This window comes from Corvus cornix, chromosome 13 (genome assembly GCF_000738735.6).
Source record: "Corvus cornix cornix isolate S_Up_H32 chromosome 13, ASM73873v5, whole genome shotgun sequence".
Taxonomy (NCBI): Eukaryota; Metazoa; Chordata; class Aves; order Passeriformes; family Corvidae; genus Corvus; species Corvus cornix.
The window spans coordinates 1,917,520-1,942,062 of record NC_046343.1 but is presented as its reverse complement, the minus strand read 5'-3'; the positions used below and the strand labels follow the sequence as shown (position 1 = coordinate 1,942,062).

At 59.1% G+C, this 24,543-nt stretch overlaps 1 protein-coding gene across 1 annotated transcript in view; it reads left to right on the top strand.

Annotated features, from left to right (window-relative positions):
- The first annotated feature begins 14,961 nt into the window (after positions 1-14,961).
- PPARGC1B (PPARG coactivator 1 beta) overlaps positions 14,962-24,543 on the top strand; it is a 48,391-nt gene continuing 38,809 nt past the window's right edge. Inside the window, 1 exon segment of the mRNA XM_039559760.1 lies at positions 14,962-15,116. Coding sequence (XP_039415694.1) covers positions 15,033-15,116 — 84 coding nt within the window. The 5' untranslated portion in view covers positions 14,962-15,032.

Here is a 24,543-nt window from a genome sequence, read left to right as displayed (position 1 = left end):
AGGTTTGGTTCATTTGCATAGCAGGGTTAATTCTCCAATTAAAGCTTCAGTTAATGATGTAATTTCCCCAAGCTTGCCCCCCTTTAGAGGCTCTTTAGTTTATACCTTTTGGGCCTAGGACAGTCTGGGTGACCTCGGAGAGCAGACCCAGACAGGCTTTGTTATGTCTGCCCAGCACAGAGAGCAGAAATGAACAGGCTACGAGAGACTCCAGAGTCACACACTGGGCAGTGCAGGATTTGAAAAATAGAAAAGTTAAAACCTGAGGCATCATTTGACCCCCTTTAGAGGCTTGACAAGGCCTCTATCTTGTCGAGACTCTATTCCAAACTCACTGCACTGCTGCTGCCCTGAGCCTGGAAGTGCCCTCTTGGAGTCACCGGAGGGCACGGGGCTCTTCCAGCCCAAACATGAGGGGGGATAAAGGGCACGAGCGTGCCTTTAAATAGCCTGTCAAGGACAGGCTCTCCCAGGAGGAATGCTCTGGCTGGCCCGGTGGAACATGCCTGTGGCTGGGGGCACGGGGGGACAGCTGGGCAGGGCCGGCTGCTCGCCACGAGGGCAGGTCAAGGTTAGGCATGGCCCTGGCCCGGTGCCACCGTGCCACGGCTTGGCACCGGGGAAGCAGAGCTGTGCAAACAGGGAAATGAATGCCAGGCCAGGGTTTTGCCGTGCCCGGGGCTGATCTGGAGGTGGCAGCGGAGCCAGGCAGGCGTTGCTGCCTGCGACCTGCCCGCCAGCCCGCACGGAATTTGGCACCGGCACAGCCTGGCTGCCGGAGCAGCCTCCGGGGCAGCTCCGGTTGTCCCGGAGCGGCTGCTGCACTCCTGTCCGGGCTGATTCATATCCTGGACGTGCAGGCATTTGGATATTGTCCACCCGCGGGGTGTGACAGCGCACGGCTGTGTCCCCAGGGCGCGGGGTGCCAGCCCGGCCACGTGCCAGGAGCAGGACGGGGCAGCTCTTCGTGGCTGCTGCTCCCTGGGGACACGGCAGGGCCACGAAGCACATCCCAGGTGGAGACCCCGGGATGGCAGGAGGCTGGCTGAGTGCCCAGGTGTCCGTGTGCCCGTTGGCTCTGCTGGGACACCCCGGCACCAGAGAGGTGTGAGAAAAAGCAGCTGCCAGGCGAGCCCCAAGCCCAGGCTCCCAATCCCGGGCCTGTCCCCTCACCACGGGGTGCAGAAGGGGAGAGGGCAGGAAAGGGGAGGAGTGGGGAGCCAGGAGGAGCAGAGTGGCTGCCCTGGGCTGAAGGGCACGGCCAGCCCGAGTGGCTTTGGGCACGGAGCTCGAGTTCCCCCCCCGCCAGGCTGAGCTGGCTCCGAGCAGAGCTGCACTGTTCCAGCCACCTGCCCGTGTGCAGGAGCAAGCGGCCCCCGAGCCCCCGGGCACCCTCGCTGGCCCCTCGTGTGCCAGCCGGGACCAGCGTGGCCCGAGGAAGGGCTGAGCAAACCTGGGGCTGCGGAGCAGGAGGCGAGGTGTGAGCAGCAGCGCTCGCTCCAGGCTGGTGCAGCTGGCACCTGAATTGTCTAATAAAGTGTGAAATTGCTTTCATGCTCTGCTACCTTTGCTGTGCTGGACCGTCATTACGGCCCCCCCTCGCCGCCCGCACCGGCTGCCGCCGTGTCCCGCTGTCAGACGAGCCCCGGGCCGCAGCCGTGCCTGGCACAGCCCCGCAGGACCCCTGTGCCGGGGGCTGCGGCTGGTGCCCAGCGTCCCCTCCGGCCCTCTCAGCCCCTCCGCTGTGCCCACGCCGTGTGACAGCACAAACCGCTGCGGGAGCATCACCGGGATGGGTAGGGTCTCTGCCGGGGGCTGCGGGTGGGTCTCTGCCGTGGGGCTGGGGCTGCCGTCCCGCTTCCTCATCCCACGGGATGCCTTGGGGGTGCAGGGATCAGCTCAGGTCCGAGCCCTGCCCTGCGGCTGTGCCGCTGCCAAAGCCCTGCCCTTGCCCATCAGATAGGGCTCCATCCGGCCGTGCCCGGAGCCGCCTCGGAGCCTGCCGAGGCAGCAGAGAGCTCCCACCTTGGCAGGGACAGAGGGACAGCCCGGCCCCCCCTCGCCGGTGGGTGACGAATTGCTCCTGAAGCACCTGGCTGTGCACAGAAACTGTTCTCCACCTCTAATAACAATAATCAATCATCCTGCTCTGGGCAGGGGATGTGCAAGGTTTTCCAGGGCTGGGGAGCTGGCGGGGCTGGCGGGGCTGGTGGGGGGATTGTGGTCGGGGGGCTCCCCTGAGGGGACACAGAAGTCTCTGCTCGGCTGGTGGCTTCCCTCCTGCACTGCCCACCAGGAGGGCAATCCATGACAGGTACACCCTGCCAGGGGAAGCGCCAGCTCCTCGGGGCTGTGCAAATCGTGATTTTGGACGGAAAAGCAGCTGGGAGCCCAGGTCTGGCATGGGACACAGGGTGCTCCCTGCTCCAGAGGGTCCCACGGGTCCTTGTGCCAAAGGAGCTGCTGAGTGAGGCCCAGGAAAAGGGATTTCTGCAGTGCTCGATACTTTGCCCCGGGGAATTGGTGCCACGTTTTTCCAGCTACTGATAAAGTTTAATCCTTGATCTGGTTAAAGATTTAGCCCACAAGGCAAGCCTGGCTAGGACAGCAATGCTGTTAGTGCCACCGGCTTGGTGACACTTCAGTTTTTTCCTAATATCTAATCCAACGCTACCCTCTGCCAGTTTGAAACCATTCCCCCTCGTCCTGTCACTACTGGAGAAAACCAGTCCCTGGGAGCAGCCAGGCGAGTGCACCCTAACCCAGGAGCATTCCCGAGCCCTCCTTCATTGGCATTCCTCCTCTCCCAGCCTGCACAGCCTGTTCCCAACGCCCCAAGTGTTAATTGAATTACTTCCCCCAGAACTGCCAATGCTTTAGGGACTGGAGCATCTGCACACACCACGGGCAGCCTGCTCCGTGCCTGCTCCGTGCCTGCTCCGTGCCTGCTCCGTGCCTTCCCGTGGGATGCGCCAGCTGCGGGCAAGGAAAACAAAGCGAGCAATGACAAGGCCAGGGTGGTGTGGAGGTGCAAACGCCCCCGTTGCAAAGATTCAGGAATGAAGGGGATGGAGTCCAGTCAGGAGCCCCAAGGGCGGTGGGAAGCCCTTGGTAAGGTCTGCAAGCATCCAGAGGGGCTGGAGAACATCCTCTGCTCCTCTCAAGCTCTCGCTGGGTCGGGCACTCCACGCAGCCCATCAAGGCATCGGGGCTGTTCCTGCATCTCTGCCCGAAGGAGGGGATTTGTGGGTCTAAAATCTGCCTCTCTTAGGCTGCTCCCGACGGGAGCTACAAGCTGCAGACACGAACCCTTTTGTGAGCCCGACCGCATCCCGGCTGGGATTTACCTAAAACAGCCCCAGGGAGGAACGGCTGGGCGGGGATGTGGGGGGAGAGGGAGGGAGGCTGCCTGGTGTTTGTTTTTACTAATGAAGCCCCATAATCAAATCATTTCAATTTTAATTGTAAAGCCAGCAGGCAGATTTCTGTCTCCAGATGGGACGTGATAGGAATAGTTGAAGGCTGGGCACGTTCTGCCACTCACCTTAATGCTGGGAGCACGGCAGATGGGAGCAGCACTGGGGAGAGCTTGGGAAGAGCCTGGTCCCCCAGGGATGAGGATTTGAGCTGGGATCAGACCCAAAGCCTCTCCAGCTTTGTTGACCCAGGGATTCTAACCCCTGGCAAGATGTGTTGCACCATTCCCAGGTCTGAGCAGGGGAGGCAGGAGCTGCTTTCCCTGCTTTCATCTCCCAGCTCTGCCAGGATACATGAAATCTATTTGTGGCTTCCACTTACCATCTAATTTTTTGGGTGTTTGGACTTTGGGAAAAGAGGAAAATAAAGAAACTGGGTCATTTTCTATTTATTTGGAAGAGCTGAGATGTTAACCCTCCAGCTGCACAGAGCTCTGCTCATGTCTCTGTGGGACTGGCAAACCTGGAACAAGTGATGGGGGGGAGGAGAAACCTCCTCCTCCACAAAGAAAATGCACCTTTTGCCCAGCTTCTTGTTCAGGCTGGGGGGAACTGGGTGCAGTGGGGTTGGGGTTGCCCTCCCAATCTAAACCAGTTACCTCAAACAAAACACATCAGTTCGTTTCTTGTGATGGAGAAATAGAGCTGCGTTGCTCTGGGGCTGATTAAATCCCCCAGGCTGGGAGCATTCCCAGCTGCCTACCAGGCCTCAGCAGTCACCCAGGGGCATGGGGTGGGCATAGAGGGATGTCAGGGAAGGGGAATGTCTCCTCTCCTCCCCCCCAGAGAGGTTTGTTTCTCCCAAAGAGGATGAGACCAGAAGCACAGCGTGATGCGGGCAGGTCATGCCAAGTATGGAATACCTTGTGCTCCTCTCAGTGCCTTCCCCACAGCCATAACGGGGCAGAGCCCAGCTCTTATCAGGGCTGGCTGCTGCTGCTGCTTTCACCTCCTCAAGCTGCTGCCCTCCCCATGCCCACAGTCCCGCTCCCAGAGCTGACAGCATTTCTGGAATCCCCTGGAAGGGATCCAGGTGGGCAATGCCAGGCGCAGAGCAGCCACCAGCATCACTCTGGCCGGGCCTCTTCGCTCTTATCAGCTGTCCCTTTTCGTGCCTGAGTCATCAGGGACAAGAGCATCAAATCACAAACAAAGCCATTACCTCGCTAAGCAAATACAGACGAAAACCTCACTTTATTTTTTGAAATTGGAGCCCTGGCTCCTGAGGGCTTGAAGTGGCACCTCCCCTCTGCCAGCTTCCCTTGGCTGGGTCTGCTGCAGCCCCACAGACACCCCGGGTGAGGAGAGGAGGGAGACAGGGCCACTGTCCTGGAAGTCCATGGATTTCCTGGGATGGGGGAGCTCCGTGCTTGGTGCACCCTCACGCTGGTGGCTCCAGCTACACGAACTGGGCACATCCAGCGGGAGTGACAACCCCTCTGCTCTGCCTGTGACACCCATCCCTGCTGCCAGCACAGCCCCCTTTTCCCCAGGGCTCATCCCTGGTGCTTCGTGCTTCCCACATGTCTGCGGCTCGCGCCTCCCCATCCCAGCGCTGATCCAGGATTTTGTTCTTCTCCTTTTTTTTTTTTTTTCCCCACCGTGTCCAAATGGGAATTAAATTGAGGCCACTAAACTCATTTGCTCTCGCAGCCGTGCTGGGGCTGCAGGCAGCGTTTCAGCCCCGGCTCCCCGGAGCGGCTGCCGGGCTCGGGCTGGGAACCGCAGTGTGCTGGCTCCTGCTGCCGTGCCCGGCGTGCTCCTGCCTGCCCCCGGTGCCTTGCCAGCCGCCCCACGGCGAGGCAGGGCTGTGGTTAAGCCCGACCAGACCAAAACATGTGCCCGAGCAATTTCTGCCTCATGTGAGCCGTGCTTGGGGCAGCGCTCAGCTCCTGCTCAGGCTGCTGTGGCTGCGCCTGGCCCGCAGCCCCATCCCTGAGAGTTCTCCCGGTGTCCCGGGGGATTGTCCCACTGCAGCCCTGTGGGGAGGTGCTGGAGACAGGCTGGGCAGCCGCCCCCACAGCCTGGCTCGGCCTCAGGAGCTCAGGCAGCACCACGAGGAAATTGGGATGAGCCGGAGCCAAGGAGGTGGCTGTGGGACATGAGGTATGAGGCAGGGGGTGCCAGGGGAGAGCACCCAGCACCCACTGAACCAGGCAGTGCCACCCCACCAGGGCTTATTTTTATCAGGCAGGAGCAGGAGGAGGAGGAGGGATTCTGGTGATGGGTGAATTGTTCCCCTACCACCCAGGAAAAAGTCTCTGGAAGTGCCTGCGGACAGCAAAGGAGGGCAGACCTGAGTGTGCTGGGAGGGAACAGCTGCTGGGAATTTAAATGACTGCCCGTGAATGCTGGTTTTGTTTTGTCCCAGCCATGGCTGCCGGGGCCAGGCAGCATTCAAACCCTGCTGCTCACGGGGCTCTGTGCACGGAGCTCCTTTGGAAAAACCAGGGAGAAACCTGAGCTGGAGAGGAGCCCCAGTGCAGCACCCTGACCCTGCTCTGCAGAGAAACCAGCAGAGATGGCCAGAGCAGGCAGAGCCACGGCAGCAGGGATGTGCAGGAGCTGGGATGGGGGCCTCTGGTCAAGCTTTGTTCCCGTCTGCCAGAGGGAAAAGCGATGGAAAGAGAAGAGATGGTCAGGAAGTGAGTGAGGTGTGCTTCCTGCATCCTTCCTGCACAATTCCAGCACAGTTCCTGCACACTTCCCTCTCCCGCTGCCTGATGGGACACGGCCCTGGGGCTGGGCAGTGGAGGCAGATTTTCCAGGGACAGCCTCGGGATGAAGCTCTCGCTCTCGGCTCGCCCTCGAGCCGGGGACATGGAATGCTGCCCCGTGACTCTCCACGGCTCCCTGGGGAAATGGAGATGCTGCCAGGCACTGTGGTTTACAGCCTCAGCCCCGGTGCACGCTGCCAGATCCATGCCCTGAAAATCTAGTTTTGTAGGAATAAACAGGATTTCTTATTCCTGTTGCTAATGTGATAACAGCACATCGCAACACAGATGTTTTAATAACACATAGTCCTTTTAATGAAGGGACTTAAGCTAATTTACATCCCAACATTCGTATATGTCCTATTTGCCCATTTATTCGTGCAGCAAATGAAATTAAAGTTACTAAACATTTAGAAGATTACAAATACACTGGAGAAGTGCACCTGTGTATTAAAATGAGGAGCAGGAGCTGCTTTCCTGGCACAGAGGCTGCCCAAGGCACGCGCTGCTGGCTGCTTCCTCCCTTCCTGTGCAGCCACACAGGCTGGAGGGGAAGGCAGCCAGGCACTGCCAGACCCCATTCCCAGGGATGCTGACAGTTGTGACAACCACTGCACTTTTATTTTTATCATCCCGCCAACGCCGCTCTTTAGATCAGCTTTTATTAAAAATAAATAATGCTTTTAAAGCTGGTGCTGGGGCACCAAACTGTGACAAAGGCCAGGGAGGTGGTGCTGAGGATGATTAATGTGATTTTTCCAGCGAAATACTGTAGCAGTTCTGCCGTGCTGAGGGCTCTGCCAATGGGTGTGGGGAGGACGAAGGTGCTGGGTGCCATTCTCAGCCTGGCACCTGGAGCAGGGGCACAGCCCATGCTGGAGACACATCTGGCTGTGGCCTCACCCTGTCTCAGGCCAGGTTTGGTGGGCACATGTCAGGCAAAGGCCGAAGGGATGCTGAGGCACAGAGCCCTCCCAGCCCCTTGGATGTATCCATCCGTCCTTTTTCCATCATCCCCCACCCCTTTCTCCAGCAGGCCCGGCCATCTGAGCCCAGCGGAGTGGTGAACGCTGCTCATCCTCAGGGCACTGAAAAGGGCCATACAACGTTCCCTGTCACCCAGTCCACACCCCGGGGCTCCAGGGATGTCACACATCCATCGAGTCACCATCCTGGGCAGGCCCATGCCAGGCACATCTGCATCACATATGGAGGCTCCTCCCATATCACACCCTCCAGAGGAAGGTGAGGAAACCTCCAGCACCTCGGGGAAGCCCCCAAAGGCTGTGCAAGGCTGGGCTTGCTCCCCCTGGGCAGACTCATCCCGCCCAGGCTTCCCAGGAAGGGGCACCCATCCTCCCGTGTGATGGTACAGCTGCCTCCGCTCATGGCCATGTGCATGAGGCTGCAGCTCCTGCCCTGCTGGGACAGCCCCAGCCGTAAAACCCCTGCCACGATGGAGACTTGTGGCTGAAGGGCTGCATCCCCTGCTCAGAGCTTGTCCAAGACGTGCCCAATGCCTGAGCTTTTCCCACGTCCCGCTCACGGCAACCAGCGGGAAAAGTAACGAGCAAAATCCTAGGCAAACATTTTGGGAATCCAAAATTCTCTCTCTCTGAGCGCAGTTTGGCTCAACAGCTTGGTGGGGCATGGCAGGCACTCGGTGTACAGATGGGGAGGCAGAGTGGCTGTCCCGCGGAGCTCCCGGCTGTGTGCTCCATCAGGGAAAGCGCTGCTGCTCACTGCTGCACTCCCCTTATCCCGGTCCCTCCCCTGCCTTTCCAGGCCAGAGCATTTCTCAGACTGTGCTTTATCCCATCCCTGCTGCTCCTTTTCCAGCGCCACCAGCACCGCTAACAACAACTAAAATCCTAAATCCTGCCAGCCTGGTCCCACCGCTCCGAGGCTGAGCCTGCGCCCCGAACACCACGGAACGCGTGGGCAATGAGTGGCACAGCACTCCCTCCTCCCCCAGTTGTGCAACTGGGGCTGTTGGGATGCCATCTCCAGCCCCCCTGGCTCGCCGCTCCTGGGAAACTCGTGCCCGTCCCTGCGGCAGGCGGAGGAGCGAGGCGGCTGTGTTCCTTACCTCTCGCCGGAGCCGGGAGTGCGGGGAGAGCTGGAAATAGCCCTGGCTGACACAGATACCTGTGCGGAACAGCAGGGGCCTGCACTCGCCGTGGTAATTGCAGACTGCACGGCGATGAGTCAGCCGGAGCCCCGCTCGGGCAGCACGAGGCTGCCCTGCCTCCCGCACCGTGCGGGCAGCGCCCGCCCAGCCAAACCCGGGCCCCGTTGCCGGGGAAATTGATGCTCCCCCCGTCCTCGGGAAGGGGGGCCCAAAGCACAGGAGCAGGGAGAGGATGGGAATGAGAGCATCTTGCAGCTTTTTAAGCTCTCGAGATGCTTTCAAGTGCCAGGAAGGCTGTGCGAGCTGTGATTTGCTGCATTATTTCTGTTGCTATCCCTGCACGGGGAGCTCCTGTGTGCAGAAGAGCTGCTTGCAGCAAGTCAGCATCCAAGCATTGCCTGTTCTGAGGGGGGGGGGCTGAGCCCCACAGCTGCCATCACCCACAAGGGACCGGGGGCCACCCTGGGACCAGCCCTCAGCACTCCCCAGGGTCTCTGGGATGGGCCCCCTTTATCTTAGCCATGGGCAACTGAAGCAGCTGGAGACCGAAGCGGTGTCGGCTCACCCCGAGCTCCTCGGCAAGAAAGCCCCACCAGCAGAGCTCTCCATCCTCCTCCTCCTCCTGGGGCTCAGGGGCTGCCTCGCTGCCGGCGATTGCACTGTCAGGACATTAATAAATAATTAGCCAGCAAACTTCCACCAGGGAGCTTCGTTTCTTCTCCTCCAGTGGTGCTGCCTGTTCAGAGAGGGGAAACCAGGGGAGAGCAGCTATTCCCAGGAAGAGGGGCTGGAGGGGGTGGCATTTCCCCAACCAGGCTGGCGGGTCCCCAAGCTCCTCCACAGCTGACTTCACATTCCAAAGGGATTCGGGGCCAGGAGGAGGAATAGGTAAAATCAATGAGAACCTATTTGGCGGGATAAAAGAATGTGGTTTTATTTATAGCGCTGGCTGGAGCTGAAGTGTCTCCTGCCCAGGGAGACAGTGCTGAGGCGCTGGGGAGCAGCAGAGCAGGGTCTGCACAGGGCTGGGAGATGCACCAGTGCCTGCTGCCCACCCCCCATCACCCAGCCCCACTGAGCCCCCAGCCCCCCACTCCCCAAAGTGCTGCGGGTGGCTTTGCTCGCCAGCTGCTCTAACAGCAGTGTCTGTGCTCAGGGGGTGCCAGGAGCTGAGCACCAGCCCCTTCCCACCACTTGTGCCCAGCCAGGGCTGCAGGAGCTGGGGACAGTGGTGGCCAGCCACTCTGGGGGATGCTCAGAGGAGAGCTGGTGACAAGGGAGGAGGGGGTGCTGCGAGATGGGGGCCTGGGGAGAGATGGAGCCAGCCTGGCAGGCTGGGAGTCACGAGCCAGGGAGATGCCCGTGGACATCCCTGCCAGCAACAGCTGCTTGAGGAACAGCAAGTCCTTGCTCAGCAGTGCTGCAGATCCAAAGCGTCTCCCTTCGCTGCTCACTCCCTTGGCCAGCTCTGCTGGTGCAGGAGGATCAGGACCTGCTCTGGTGATCAAGGCACATCTCTGGGATGAGGCAGTTAAAAGAGAGAGAGGAAGAGAGGCACTCAGACTCTGAGCAGCCTCCAGGGAGAGGCAGGAGGAGTTGCCCTGCTAGGAGCCATCAGCAGAGGAGGATGAGGCCAGCCTTGGTCTCAGCCACCCCCTCAATGCCCCTTGCTCCTTCTGGGAGCAGCTGGCGGCAGGAGGTGGGGTTACAGGAGGTACCCCAGCTCCTGGTGCTGTCCTGCCAGGCAGGAACAGGCAGTGAAGGGAGCCCAGGCAGCACCACCAGGACTGGAGGCAGCTCGACAGGCAGGGATGAGGCAGGTGGGGCAGCGAGAGGCCAGTGGGGTGATATGGATGGGCTGTGACAGACGCTGCCAGCACCGTGTGAGAGCTGCCAGTGCTGTGGGAAAGCTGAGCTCGGCCAGAGCGAAAGGCTGAGCATGAGGGACACGGCATGGTGCAGCTCCTGCCGGTCCCTGGCTGGCTGGTGCCCTGTGCCCGGCTGCTCTGGGGCAGCACGGGGGGACACCGAGCCTGGAACAGCAAGGGGAAAGCTTGGGCTGCAGGCTGGGATGGCAGGCAGTGCAGAAAGAGCAGTGCAAGGTCTCTGGCAGTGTGTTCCTTCCCCCAGATGAAGTGAGGTACAGGATGAGCTGAGTGCCCTGGGCTGCTGCCAGCCTCTCATCCCCAGGCAGAAGGGGCCGGCTGGCCCTGCTGTGCCAGAGCAGCCTGGGGAGGAGGACAGGCTGCTTCAGCTGCTGTGGGTGTGCTGCTTCCATGGACAAATGAGTCACTGAAAATGCCATAAGGAGTCAATGGGCATCCTGGTCCCCTGCTCATCCCACACAGCTGGTGGGCATCGTGAGCCATCGTGCAGGAGCCTTCCCTACCCTCTGCTGTCTGGGCTCTGCCACTTGCTCCGGGAAATTCCCATCTGTTTCAACAATGCATCCACAAAACCCCCTTCTTGGGCCTTTGCCATCACATTTGTCTCCTCAGAGGTTTTCTCGGCAATAAGTGTGTGGATTTACCTGCGCAGCACGCTCCAGGCTGCAGTCTGGGAGAGGAGCAGGCTGCAGGATGGGGCAGGCTGGGGCCCTGTACAACAGTCCCCTGCAGGGGTGCATCCCTCCTGCCCTCAGTGCTGGCCACAGGCTCCTCTGACAGAGCTGGAGCAGCCTCTGCTCCAGGGAAAGAGCTGCAGAAAGCCTGGCAGGTGGCACAGGGTGGGGAGGGACCCTCGGCCAGGTGCACTCCAGAGAGGGGCCTGGGGGGCTCTGCCACGGCACAGGGACAGTGTCCATGGTGTCCATGTGTGCCTGCATGAGGGGTTTGCTGGCACAGTGGGACATCACTCCTCAGTGATGCCGAGGGAATCTGGAGCAGGAATGGCACCCTCTGAACTACCAGAGGCTCAGCCCTGCTCCCTGGTCAAGCCAGATCTCAGAGCCAGGAGCCCACCCAGACCCATTCTGTCCTCAGAATCCACTTTTGTTTCCCAGGTCCCCTCCAGCCCCAGGGGCAGAGTCCCTCAGCCCTGTGGCAGAGAGGACATCAGACTTTCTCCTCCTTGCTGACCATGAAGCATAACAGAGCCCTCCTGTCGCCAGACGAGGAGGAGGAGGAGGAGGAGGAGGAGGAGACAGGAGCTCCCAGGTGCACACAGCTAATGAGGCACAGAAAGTGTGCAGGGAAAGCAACATTCTGTCCCTGTGCTCGTGACTTCAGGTGAAGGATAAGGCTGAGCCGAGCGCTGAGCAGGGCTGTAGGGAAGGGAAAGCAGAGCTCGTGGAAGGGAGCCAAGCAGAGAAACTCAGCGAAACTCGGGGCATGGCACTGCCAACCACTGAGCCCCGCGGGGAGCGGGGCCCCAGCGAGCAGCCTGCACGAATGGGGAGTGCTCCAGGGGAGGGCTCTGGGGAAGCCTGGGGACACCTTCCCCTTCAGCTGCCCCCAGCTCGCCCAGCCACCGGCTTTCAGAGCTCCTGCCAGCTCCTGCAGAGCGCCTTTCCCGGGTCCCCAGCGACAGCGGCCACCACGCCAATGCCCCCGGGGCTGCATTTCATGCGAGTGCCAAGCAGAGAGTGTCACCAGGCGGGGGGCTGGCGGGGACCCGCAGCCGGCTGGGGATGTTGTAACTCGGAGGAGCCCCATTTGCCGCTGCCTCTCACTGCCCGGTCCGTACAACAATTTGCCATCCACAAACAGAGGCAGCTGCAACGTGAGAGCCAGGGCGGGCGGTCGCCCGGCGCGGGGGGCTCCTGCCCAGCCGGCGCTCATTGGCTCCGGCCCCTGTCCCACGGCTGGCCTTTGGCAGGCTCCGGGTACCTTCAAACCCTGTCCCCTGCTGACCGCTGGCCCAATGACATTACTCTCTCGCTGCTGTTTTGAAAGGACATTTGCAAGCTTTTCCTGTTATATTTTACCTCGGTAATGTTATCCCCAGCCCCTCCGGGCTTAGCATCGAGTTGCTGCTGCAGCAGCGGCGCGGTGCCACGGGGTGCTCCAGCTCAGCCGTGGCTGCCAGGCCAGGGTGGGCACAGGGGGCTTAATTCTGCTCGAGAGTGGCTGGCACCTCTTTGGGTACATAAATACGGAGAGCAGCAGAAGCTGGAGCTCTGGCAGCTGCCCCGCTCTCAAAGCTCGGGGTCTGGTTGAGGAGGAAAGCTGTGAGCACACGGCAGAGCTGCCCGGCTCCGTGCACAGGGCACGGTGTGTGACACGGGCAGTGCGATGCCCCACTCACACCACTGCGCTCCCGTCCTGTGCCTCAGACACCACCTCTACCCACCGCAGGTGCTTCTGAGGCTGCCACATGACCGACTTCTAAGAAGGTGGAGACAACACCGCTTATAACATCTTGTCCTCCTTCACCTCTCTCCTGGTGCTTCCAAAGCCCTTTTTTTTTATGAGTGTTATTCAATCAATTCCTCCAGAAACTCCAGGGCACAGGGAAGTGGTGTGATCTCCATTTCATAGGTGAAAAGAACCAAAAGGCACAGAAAAATGCTTGGACTGTGCAAAAGTCCAGAGCAGTCAGGAGCTGAAGTTGGGCAGGTTAACATCATCTTGCAGCCACATGAGCAACTGTACTTCATCCTGCAGGATCCCACTGAAACCCAGAAGCAGCAGCAAGTCCACTTTGCCAAGATGTCCCCATTTTGCTGCTCTGTCCCCCTCCCGCCACAAGGGCAGCCTGACCCCAATGTCACGTCCAGTTTTGCCTGCAGGGCTGGAAGAAGCCCTAACCTGTCTGTTCAGAGGAGAAATGGGGCAGTGCAGGCTGGGCTTTGCTTTCCTCGTGTTCCTCCGTGCCTGGGGGTGTTTGCTGCCAGGGAGGAGGAACTGTGCTTGCACACAGACCAGAAGAGAAAAGGTATTTCTGAAAAACTCAGCTCTGCGCAACTTGCTTTTAGAATGATTCTCAAGTAATTCCCACAAATGTTACTTCCTACTTGAGTGCAGCTGGTGTAAAGGAAATCACGAGATACTCGAGTGAGAACCTCGCTTTTTGTGCAACAAATTCCTCCCAAAGGACTACTTTTGTGGTGAGGCCTTCCAGCCCTGCTTTTTGCCCTGATGGGGCAAACATCCCTCCTGTTCTCAGCTCATCTTCATCACTCCTATCTTCTGCAAAGAAAGGAATGCACTTCGCATCACTGGTCAGCAGGGTCACCTGGGAATTTGACTCTTGATCTTCAAGGAGTTGCACATGCCCCAGAGCGGGGCAATTTCCTTCCTTGCCCTCCTGACTGTGCCGTGCCTGCTGTGAGTACAGCTGTGAATCCTGGCAGGGCATTCCTGGGCCCAGGCCTCCCACCCATGGGAAGAGAAGTTTCACTGCTGGCAGGGCAGCTGGAAAAGCACCTTGGGTAAGGGTTTTGGCACTTGATAACAGTAATTAGTACTAGAGCGCACAGCAATGAGGAAGAGTTGCTTTGTCCCATCCCAGCAGCCAGGCCACCCTGGCCTCCGACTCCCACCACTGTGGCATAACACTCGCTGTCCCTGACATCTCCCTTCGGTGCAAGGCTTGGGATCATCAGGGAAAACCCAGTGTTGCTACATTGCATGATGTTCACAACATGTCCTGAACCAAGGGAGGCCAGAGGGAATTAAAGAGTGGCTGGAAACAGCTCTGCCTTTGAAACAACAGCTAAGAGAACACGGATGGGCAGTGGGCCTTTCCTGCCAGAGGAAGAAGCACTTTCTGTTCACCCCTCAGAGCCTGGCACAGAGCTCCCCACCCCCATAGCGCCACATCACTTTGCTCCATCAGCGCTTTACAGTGACCCTGCAGGCCTGTCTAGGCAGTCTGAGGGGATTCAAGGATCTGGAGCCATTAGGCTGCAGGTGTTGCCACTTGGTTGGTTGTGTATCAGCTAATTCAGGCTGCAGTGCCAAGCCCTGCTCTTTGCCATGTAATTGCTACGGGTAAGTAAATAGAACATTCATGAGATTTTTGGTCCCATCATTAATTATTTCTGAAAGGCCTTTTAGGATACGCCTCAAAACCCCAGACAGAAAGATGACGTGCGTGACATCAAGATGCTCGCAGCAGCAGCTGAAACGAAAACAAGAAAAATCTGAAGATCTTTTTGCTCCTTCACTGCAGTCACCTGGTCCCACTTCAGTGCAGACCCACCGAGCCTGGAAGTGACCCTTGCCCCAACCGCTGCTCTCAGGGCTTATGTATCTCCACATGAGGTGATCTGGGGACTGTTGAGAGGTGCCTGGCGGCGCTGGGTGCTCCCACTTTTAAACGCCGGCAATTTTAAGGTGTGCGTGGTGGCACTGCTCAAAGTGGGTTCCCTCGGGAAGGTGCTCCTGCGAGAACCACGGGCCACTTAAAAAGCCCCGGAAAGCCTGGATACGGCCCCTGCTCTGACACGCTGCACCCAGCACTTACATATCTCAACTCGGAGTGACCCAGCGGCACCGGGGATGCCGAGCACCCCCCCCCTTTGGCGGGCTGGCACTTCCAATGGACACACAAAGTGGTGTCCCACGCGTGTCTGCAAAGCCCCCCGGGGCGCTCCCTCGCCGTGATCCCCCCGTGCCCGGCTCCCGCAGCCGCGGGCGGGGGCTGCGGGCGGGGGCTGCGGGCGGCTCCGCCCCGGCGCTCCGCGCTCCCCGCCCCGCCGGCCGCCCGGCTCCCGCCGCCGCGCCTGCTGCATGCTCGGTGCTCAGCCCCAGCCGGAGGTGGAAGATGGCGGAGCCGGGGCCGGATTGCAGCTCTCTGCTCGATGAGGATCTTTCCTCCTTCGTCTTCAGTTACCTCGCTGACAGCCAGGTAGGGAGCGCGGGGGAGGGGGGCTCTGCTGCGCGGGTCCCCGGCGCGCTGCAGCCGGAGGGGGGGGAACGGACAGACCCCCCCGCTGCTTGCCGGGGCACCGCGGGGAAGAAGAGCCGGTGCTGGCGGAGCGGGGGTGCGGGGACCGGCTCGTCCGGCGGGTGTCCCGCGGGGCTGCGGCGGTGCCGTTCTCTCGGCGGGCGCGGAGCCGCCGCGGGGCTGTGCGCGCCCCTCCCGGGGCTCCCGGGCGGCCGCAGCCCCGCAGCCCCGCCGGCGCTTTCAGCACCACTCGCACGTGGACTCCCGCGGCCCCCCATTCCCCCATCGGCCGGGAATTTGGGGGGGACAGGGGACAAGTTGATGGGTTGATGGGTTTCGGCACAGAACCACCCCCCCCCCCCCCGGTTGTTACGGCCCCCCCAAAGGTGGGGAGGGGGCGGCGCGGTGCAGGGGGTGGGGTGGGGGGGGGCTCCGCAGGGGGCTGCGCGGTGGGGGCTGATCGGAGCCGGGCTGTGGGATGAGTCATGCCGAGCGTCAATTCCACGCATACGGGCTGGGATCTTGGGGGATGGAGGTTTGGGGGGAGGGAGGGGTGCGACAGCGAGAGGGGGCTCGGTGCCGCGAGTCGCCGGCTCCAAAATATGGATGAGCTGTGTTTTGGACGGAGCTGGGTATTAAAATCAGATTAAGGCTCCTTGGCAGCTCCGGCGGGATCACGAGAGCGAGCCGTGCTGGCTATAGGGCTCGCATGCTTTTCCATTTTGGGGGCTGCAAGAGAGGCGCTATACAATAAACCGGGCAGGAGCCCGAGCACCGCCGCGCATTTCGCAGTCGGCTTGATGAGGCTGCTGCAAGTGGGAAGAGTTTTCTGTAGTTATGTATCATCCCCCCGACCCTTCACTTTCATAACCACGGATTACAAAATAGCTCTGATTGTGAAGCGAGCACATTCATCCCAACCCTTGCTCTCTCACCAGTTCAGCCCCGGGATTGCAAACAGCAGGAGCGTGTGTGTTTGTGGGGAACAGGACGGGCACTAATCCTGCCGCCGTTTGGGTTCAAAACAAACAAGAGCTCGAGAACTGGTAAATCAGATTTGCCCGCGGTGCGTGTGCCAGACAGAACCAGGCAGGTCTTGCCACCAGCCAGACTGATGTAGTCCCGGCACCTCTCCTCGCATGCACCAGCGCCAGAGCGCTCCGGCTTGGCACGGGACCGGGCGGCTTCTGGGGGCAGAGCAGGGGGGAGGCAGCCTGGGTTCTTAACCAAGAGCTGCTGACAGGTTGATTACAGCAGAAGGGTCAGGAAAGGTGAGAAGTGGGCCGAGGTTTTGTAAGCAGTTTGTGTGGTTTTTTTCCATTTTATTATTGCTGAGGGAACCGTCGGCTTGGAGGTGAGGAGGCTGATTGTGTGGGATGCTGTCCCTCGGAGTGGGCTGCTTGTGTGGGATGCCATCCCCTGCAAGTACAGCAGCAAGGCTGCAGCTCCCACCAGCCCCTTTGCTCCCTGAGCAGGTGAAAGTTCCTGGCTTCACTTCCCTGTAATAACCCTCCTGTTCTCCGCGTGTTAACCACGACAAGAAGAGCCCCTATGATTGCAGCACGCTCCCGGAGCCTTGTTTCTCTTTTTCTTTGCTTTTTAGTCAGCATTTGATGTGCCAATTTAGGAATCTTATTCCAAAAAGGGACTGCTAAGGGAGGGGGAAGGAAAAAAAAATCCTATGAATTGTCATCCTTCTCTGGTGCAAGCCCACCATGTTGTGAGCATTCCCTGGAAAATTTGGAACTGTGAAATGGCCTGTGCTGAAATGAGACCGTGTTTATGAAACGTGGCTGGCTGTGTCCCCTGTTTTCTCTCTCTGTCCCCGGCTTGCTCTCTGCTGGAGGGAGCAGCACAGGTAGTGCTGGTCCGAAGTCTGCAGGTGTGGGAGGAGAGGAGCAGCGAGGGCAGCGTTGCAGCTCGCTGCAGCTCCCGTGCAGCCCCTCTGTGCTCTCCCATCCGGCGCCTGCTTTTGATAATTCCATTTCCTCTTCTGTCCCCATGTGCGCTGAGGGGCTCAGGGCTGGGATGGGAAGAAAAGAGAAGAAGGAAAAAGGAAGAAAAAACAGCCCCCCCCCAGCTATGATTTGCATGCATTTGCCTAAGAACGGCCTGAAGTTGTAAGCATGTGTTGTGCTTGTACCTTAACCTCTGATGAAACTGGGGGAAGGCTCCAGCCCTGGCTCTGTCACATGCTGCCTTCTAACTGGGAGCGGGAGGCGGGCCGGGCTGGCGCTGACGTCTCTCCCCATTACTACTGTACAGGCCTCTGCTTACAACTGGGTTGCTGACTTCTCAGTGGAGCCCCAAAACCACTTCCCCAAAGACCCCAGTGCTCCAGCACGAGAGCGGGTTATCCTGAGAGGCTACGGTGTCAGGAGGCCACGAGATGATGAATAGTAGCTGTTTCCTTCGTGGAAATTTTGAGGAACTGGGACTCTCCTCCTCTCTCGCCCATGCTCCTCCCCAGTCCTTGCTTTTGCAGTAGGTTTTGAGAAAGGCACAGTTGGTGCAGGTGCCGGGTGATCCCTTCCTCTCCAGGGGAGGAATCCTGAGCAAGGCTCTCGGGGAGATGCGCGGGGAAGGTTTGCCATGGGTATCTGCATCAGTCCCTTAATCATAAGGGTTTGTGCTGAGGGTGCCTGCTAACCTCTATTTACATATCGAGGACAGCGATGATTCACGTGGTACCTGCATTGCTACAGAAAGAAAATCAGGGTTTTTCACTTGATATCTGCCTTTCTCCTGCCAGCTCCTTTTTTCCTTTTTTTTTTTGGGGAAAAAAAAAAAAAGTGATTTTATTCTGCTGCACCTCAAAATGTGTCATTTCTGGGCCTGCTTAATCCATTTTGTGCAACTGTGCTGCTCAGAGGTATGGAGCTGGTTGTAGCTGGTTCATCTGCTGGCACCGGGCACTGGGAAATGCCAGCCAGGCAGCTCTGCCGAGAGCACCACGGAGCAGCCAGCAGCTCTCAGCATCCCTGCGAGAGGCTGGAGCGCTGTGGCTCTTACAGCTTCAATTTGTTTAAAAACCCCAAAGAAAGTGCAGTGGGGGGGTGGGGGGAGGAATAAATAAAAAAAACCCCAGGCTGCTTCTCGGAGGGATGCTTAAAGATCACATGAACTGAAATACAATATTCCCTCTTTAACTTCCCAGCCTCCTGCTAGAAGCTTAATCCATCGATGAGTGCAGGAGGCACAGTGAGCCTGCGCTGGGTTGGCATTTCTAGTGATGAACTGGGGGTGCATCCCTAATTTCTGATAGTCCTCACTGAGCTGAGCGATACCCTGCTTTTTCTGTGGCTTTTCTCTTGAAGATTTGGGGTGGGTTTGGACGACAGACAGCCCGAGGGCCTGTGCAAAATGCATCCTCAGCTGCATTGCTGCAGCGTGGGTCGAAGGGCTGCTGCAGTGCCAGGGCTGGAGAAGGCTGAAGTTGTCTGGGAAGCAGGCTGGCTGTGTCCTGGTGGCTGTTGCCGTGTTGGAGCAGGGCCTGGAGGGTGCTGGGGGTGCTGGTGGCTGTCCCCACCACAGCAGAGGCTGTGGAAGCTGGCGAGCACAGCAGAGTCTGAGTTGAGCCAGGAGAGAGAGCAGCCGGCAGCAGGCGGAGAGAGGAGGGCTGGGCTGGAAGCTGCCCCTCAGAGAGCCTCCCCACACACCTGCCTGCCTTCCCCCCGTGATTCTGACCGGTGTTCCCCACCCTGGCAGTGCCCCAGGGCTGCCCCACACCGCGGGTTTTCCCCCACCTGCCTGCACATCCCTGCCCCGCTCTCATGCCGTAATGGAAAGGCACCTCTCCAACAGGTGAATAATTAAGGGCTCAACCGAGGGCCTCCAGCAAAGGGAGCTTTGTAAGGGAAGAGGGATCTCTCTCACATTAACCTTTCCAATGTCAAAAGCCTTTTTGTAGGGAGGAACTCCACTGCCACAAGCTGTTTGGCATGCTTGGTTGTCTAATTAAAAATGCTCGGGGAATGCCCCTTGCAGCCCCAAACCCCTGGATTTGGGGAATGGGTCCCACATCCCCAGTGCAGGGCTGGGGACAGGGATGCTACAGGCTGGCTCCTGGCAGATGGTTTGTTGTGCTGCCAGCCACTGGTGCCAAGGGCAGGAGCCCACAAGGCTTTGAGATCCCCTTTGGTGGGGCTGGGGGCTGTGGCAGAGCGTGGGAGCTGCAGTGCTGTAGTGACAGGACAAGAAAAATGGATTCAAACTGACAGAGAGAATGGTTAGAGTGGATATTAGGAAAAAAATTCTTCCCTGTGAGGGTGGAGAGGCCCTGGCACAGGGTGCCCAGAGCAGCTGTGGTTGCCCCTGGATCCCTGGCAGTGTCCGAGGCCAGGCTGGATGGAGCTTGGAGCAGCCTGGGACAGTGGAAGGTGTCCCTGCCCGTGGCAGGGGTGGCACTGGATGCGCTTTAAGTTCTCTTCCAACCCAAACCATTTTATGATTCCATGAAGGACACGATTCCCCCTGGCCAGCATGTGCCAGCACCGTGGGAGCTTGGGGACATCACTGGGCTGGGGCAGAGGCATTGAGCAGGGCCAGATTGCTGCCAAATGCCACCACCGAAGCCAGCACTTCTGCGTGCCCATGGCCTCGGGGAGATGGTGTCACCAGGGCGAGGGGCACCGTGTCCCCGTGGGGCTCTGCAGCTCTGGCTGTGCCGGGGAAGGGAAGTGCTGTCCCCAGAGATGCGGCTCCACCGGGACCACGCGTGTGGCACTCGTTGGCCGCCACCGCGGAGCCGGGGACGCGAGGTGCTGGCAGGGCCTCGGCTGCAGACACGTTTGCCGGAGGAATCGGCTTCAGGCTCCCGCAGCTGAGCCCTGCTCCATGGCAACCCGCCGCGGGCTTATATTTCTCGTGACTGCTTGGCAGCCTGGAGTGATTTAGCAGGGGGGATCTCTGTACGCGCCGGAGCCGCCGCCAGCGCGGCCGTGCTGGGGTGACCGCCACGCTCCCGGCCCTGCGGCGCTCCAGCTCCCGGGGCACCCCCTTCCCACAGCCCAGGAGTGGGCAGCGTGGACGGGCAGGATCCCACCACCTCCTGCTGCCTGCAGAGCCACCTTCTCGCCAGTGCCTGGACAAGGACGTTTTAAGCTGCCTGTGCTTGTAGTAACGAGCCAGGGACTAAAGGTTGGAGTTAATGGGGCAGGTGGTCAGGTGAGGTAGTGACCTACTTCCAGGGGCACCGGCACCGTAGGCACTGAGTGATGGTCCAGCCAATGTGTTTCCCTTCCCTTATCGCTCGGCCGTTCTGCTTTTCAGCACTTTTCCTGAACTCTGGCTCACAAAATATTATTTATTTATTTATGGCGGTTGGGTTTTGTTGGTTTTTTTTTTTTTTTTTCTTTTTCTTTCAATGACGGGAGCTTCCAAGAAACGCCGAAGGACTTTGCACAGCTCTGGCTGTGCTCAGGGTCTTGTCAGCCCTGTCCTTATCCAGCCCTGTCTCACTGCACTTCCCCACGTGGAGGCAACAGCCAAGGCCGAGCTGCTGCATTAAACCAGCTCACTGCTGAATTAACACAGGGAAAAGTAAAAGCTGGAAATCTCCTTTGGCCCTGGAAGATCTGGAAACCCCCCGGGGGAGGGGTTCTTCATGTGTCGAGTGTGGTATCTGCTGGTGGGGGATGTGGAGAGGCTGTGGCAGCCCTGGGGACACGGCCCCATCCAGTAGCCAGAGTCACCTTTGATCTCTGCGGGCTCCGGGCTGCAATGTGGAGCTTAGGGAAAATACTTCCCTTATCTCTCACATCCCTCTGTCCCGAGGCAAAGCTGGCAGGCACTGGGAGCTGGATGGGCACCCCAGCACCAGGAGCTTCCTTGGGGGAGCATGATGATGCTGAAGCGTGCCAGGAGCTTTTTACATCTGTGTCCCCACTGCCCCCCAGGCCCCCTGCCCACCCAGCCTGGCGGTGGGGACAAAGGCTGGAGAGACCATCAGAGGGCTGATGTGACACTTCTCCCCTCCCCTGGGAAGAGCAGTACATGCTTTATATGGATGTTTTTGTGCTGAGGTGGCGCCTCAAGCTCTTGCAGGGACTACAGTTGCAGGGCAGCAGCATATCTTTACTGAGATGCATTTTCTGAATTCTTCCTGTGGCCCTGCGGCCAGGCCAGGCCAGCAGCAGCCCCTCTGCTGAGCCAGCGCACGGCCAGGCCCCTCGGTTCCTGTTCCAGTTTGCTGCGAGTTTCACTCAGAGAACAGAAGCTCCTCTCTGCTGTCACTTCTGCTCCCCGCCTTTGTCTGGGGAGGCTGCAGCACCCGGTTTGTCCCCGGCGTACGGGGGGAGCGGTGTGGGCAGTGTCATCCTTTCCCCCTGCCGCCACAAGCTGCCTTCTCCACCTATTCCCTGAGGAACCCTCATTTCCTAATTTTCATGGACGTCAAGAGCAAGGAAATCCTGTGGCGAGGGCCGAGCGTCCTGAGCCGGGGCTCGGAGCCCGAGCTGGGGCAGCCGGCGGCGCAGTGGGGACGGAAGGAAGCCCAGCTGCCTCTCTTCACGTTTGTTCTCCTCCCTCCTGCGCCGTGGAGGGGGGATGTGGCTTTCACAAGTGACAGCTGGGGGACCTGGCTGTCCTGCCACGAGGTGACCCACGGCTGGAGCAGCCCCAGCTGTCCTGGGGTGCAGGGGAGCTGCCGAGCAGTGTTTTTGCTGAGCCTTTCTTTCATTTTTTAGCCAAATTCCTGGGTAGGAGGGAGTCGCGTTATTATTTTTTCATGACGAAAGTGCATCTGTAGCTGCAGGGTGTTCAGGAGACTGCCACGACCCTCTGCATGCACACAGGACTGGCAGGGCTGGGTTGGAGCTGAGACCAGCGCTGGTCACACTTGTCCACGGCTGAGCCGGGGTGACAGCGAGGAGCTGGAGGTGACAAACGTGGCACTCACAGCTCTCCTGGGAGGATGAAGCCGGGACAGGCTCTGGCTCTCTTTCCCCTGCAGAGGCCAGTCCCTCTGCCAGCACGGTGTGGTGACACTGGTGGGCACAGAGATGGTGGCCATGGTCCTTTGCTCCACGTGCTGGGAACACTCCTGGGCTGGGAACGGGACGAGATCCCACTGCCCGCGTGTGGGATCGGGGCTTGCGGGCAGAGCAGGGCAGGGGTTCGTGCCAGGTGAGCTGCCAGCGCCCGCTCCTGCCACACACAGGGCGCTCACCGGGCACCAGCACAGCGGGGCTGAACTTTGTCCAGCTTTAGTCCTCCGTCCTTTGTCCAGCTTTAGTCCTCTGTCCTGATTTCTCGGCACTTTCCCTGCCTCGGTGCAAATGTTTGCAACTTCCATGGCCCTTGGCTTCCAGCTTATTAAAGTTTGCATTCCCGTTGGCTCCCTGCAAACCACGACTGCTGAGCTGCTTCCCTTTGCCCCCCGGGCTCGGGGACCTGCGGCTTTGCCCGTGCCAGGTGTGTGTGGCTCAGAGCCACCTTCCCTCGTCTTAATGACAGGAGGGTTTTCAAACCTCCCCTGGAACAGCATAAACCCCAGAGCTCTGCAGAGCTGCAGATTTAAACCACCAGCATCGTTTCTCCTTTCGAGCAGGCTCGCACACAGTCACGACCAAACCGTGCTGATAATGAAAAGAAAAAAAAACGGCAATTTTTTTTCTTAAAAAGGAAGTTTCTGTTTCTGTGTGGGCCCCACAGGGAGGCTGGCGCATGCGGGTTTGGAGTGCTAGAACCCATTTCCCAGGTAACAGAACTCAAGCCTGTGAGAACTGTGTGGTTTTCTCAGGCTGAAAGGTTGGATGGTATTTGAGCTGCTTTTTTTTTTTCTTGTTGCCGTGTTCTTTTAAGAAGGAATAAGTATGTCTATTTATATATATTTTGAAAATGAAAGCACGTGGCCCATGTCCCCAGAAACCCTCACGGTACGTGCTGTCACCCAGCTCTGGGGGGGACACTGCTTTGCTGGTGACCACCCCCCAGCCCTCCCCAGCAGCTGAACTGGGGAGCAGCCCCTGGAGCTTGGGGTGAGCCGTGGTAGGTGGGCAGGACGTTCTCTTGGGAATTCTCCATGGGACCAGAGGCTTCGGGATGTGGAAGTGGATGCAGCAGGAAGGAAGTTGGCAGCTGAGAGGGGAGCGTTGTCGTGGGGGGATGTTGGGACAGCACCGACGGGAAGGGCTGGAGCTGCTCACTTGATTTATTCCTGTTGACTCCTCCTGCCCATGCTTCGGGTGGTGCTGCCTGGCCTGCACACAGTGCTGGCTTCTCCATTCCTCTGCCAGGGCATCTGGGATGCAGAGCGGTTTCCCTGTGGAGAACAGGGCTGCCCATGAGGGTCTGCTTGCCCTGGCTGCCTCCTCTCAGTGTCCACCTCCTGCCCACTGCCCGTCTGCCCAGAGGAGCTGGAAACCCGTCTGCACATCCAGCTGAGTTGAAAATACATGAAAGGCAGATTATCGGGGGAGACTGTCCTCATCTCTGCCACTCATTTATGGCAGTGCAAGGACCTGGAAATACAGCTTTCAAGTTTCTCTCTGTATTTATGTAACCCAAACGAACTCTTTTTTGGAAAGAGCCACTCTGTCTCATTTAGATACCTAAATATAGCAGCCGCTCTGGAGGGAGGATTAGCCTGTGAGTGCCCTGGCGGGTATGGGACCTTTGTGCATGGGTGTTATGGGGACTTTAAACCTCACTCAGTGGGGCCTGGGGGGATTATTCCCCTTGCCATTATCAGGATGGGCTTGCAGTGTTCCGGGTCAGCGGGGAGCTCACGGCAGTGACCGGGTTGGGAAGCACAAACCTGTGGAGATGCAGACTGCAGGGTTTCTTCTAAATGTCTCAATGCCTTTTGAGGCCGGAGCCCATCTATGCCCAAACACGCTGTTTGTTGTTGTGCCATCACCTCCCCTTGGAGGGAGGATCCATGCTCCAAAGCACTGAGGCAGAGCTGTGCTATGGGGTGAAACCTCCACATCCAGCCCTGCCGAAGGGCCCTGTGGGGCTGCAGCACCTCGGAGTGATCAGGCAGGGCTGCTGGGGTGGAATCACCCCCACAGTGTGGGGCTGGGTGGAAAGGCAGGGAAGTGCAAGGGTCCTTCTGCCCGTAGGTGCACCTCATGCAGCAAAGCCTTTGAGCTCCTTTAGGGAAAGGTGTGGGACCAAGGCTTTGAAGTGCCAAGCTCAGGGACACCCCACAGGTGCCATTTCCCTTTGCCAGGGATGTTCATGGACATTCAGGGACACCCACTCTCCTGGGCAGCAGGGCCTGTGCACTCCTCCGAGATGCAGGTGTTGGCAGGATCCAGGCACTGTGCACATCCCATGGACCCACTTCTGCTTCTTCTCGCACCAGAGCTCTTGGCCTTTGGAGTGAGCTCAGGAGATGGGTCTGACCACGTGGTGTGGGGGGCCTCTCGTACACCCCTGGGAT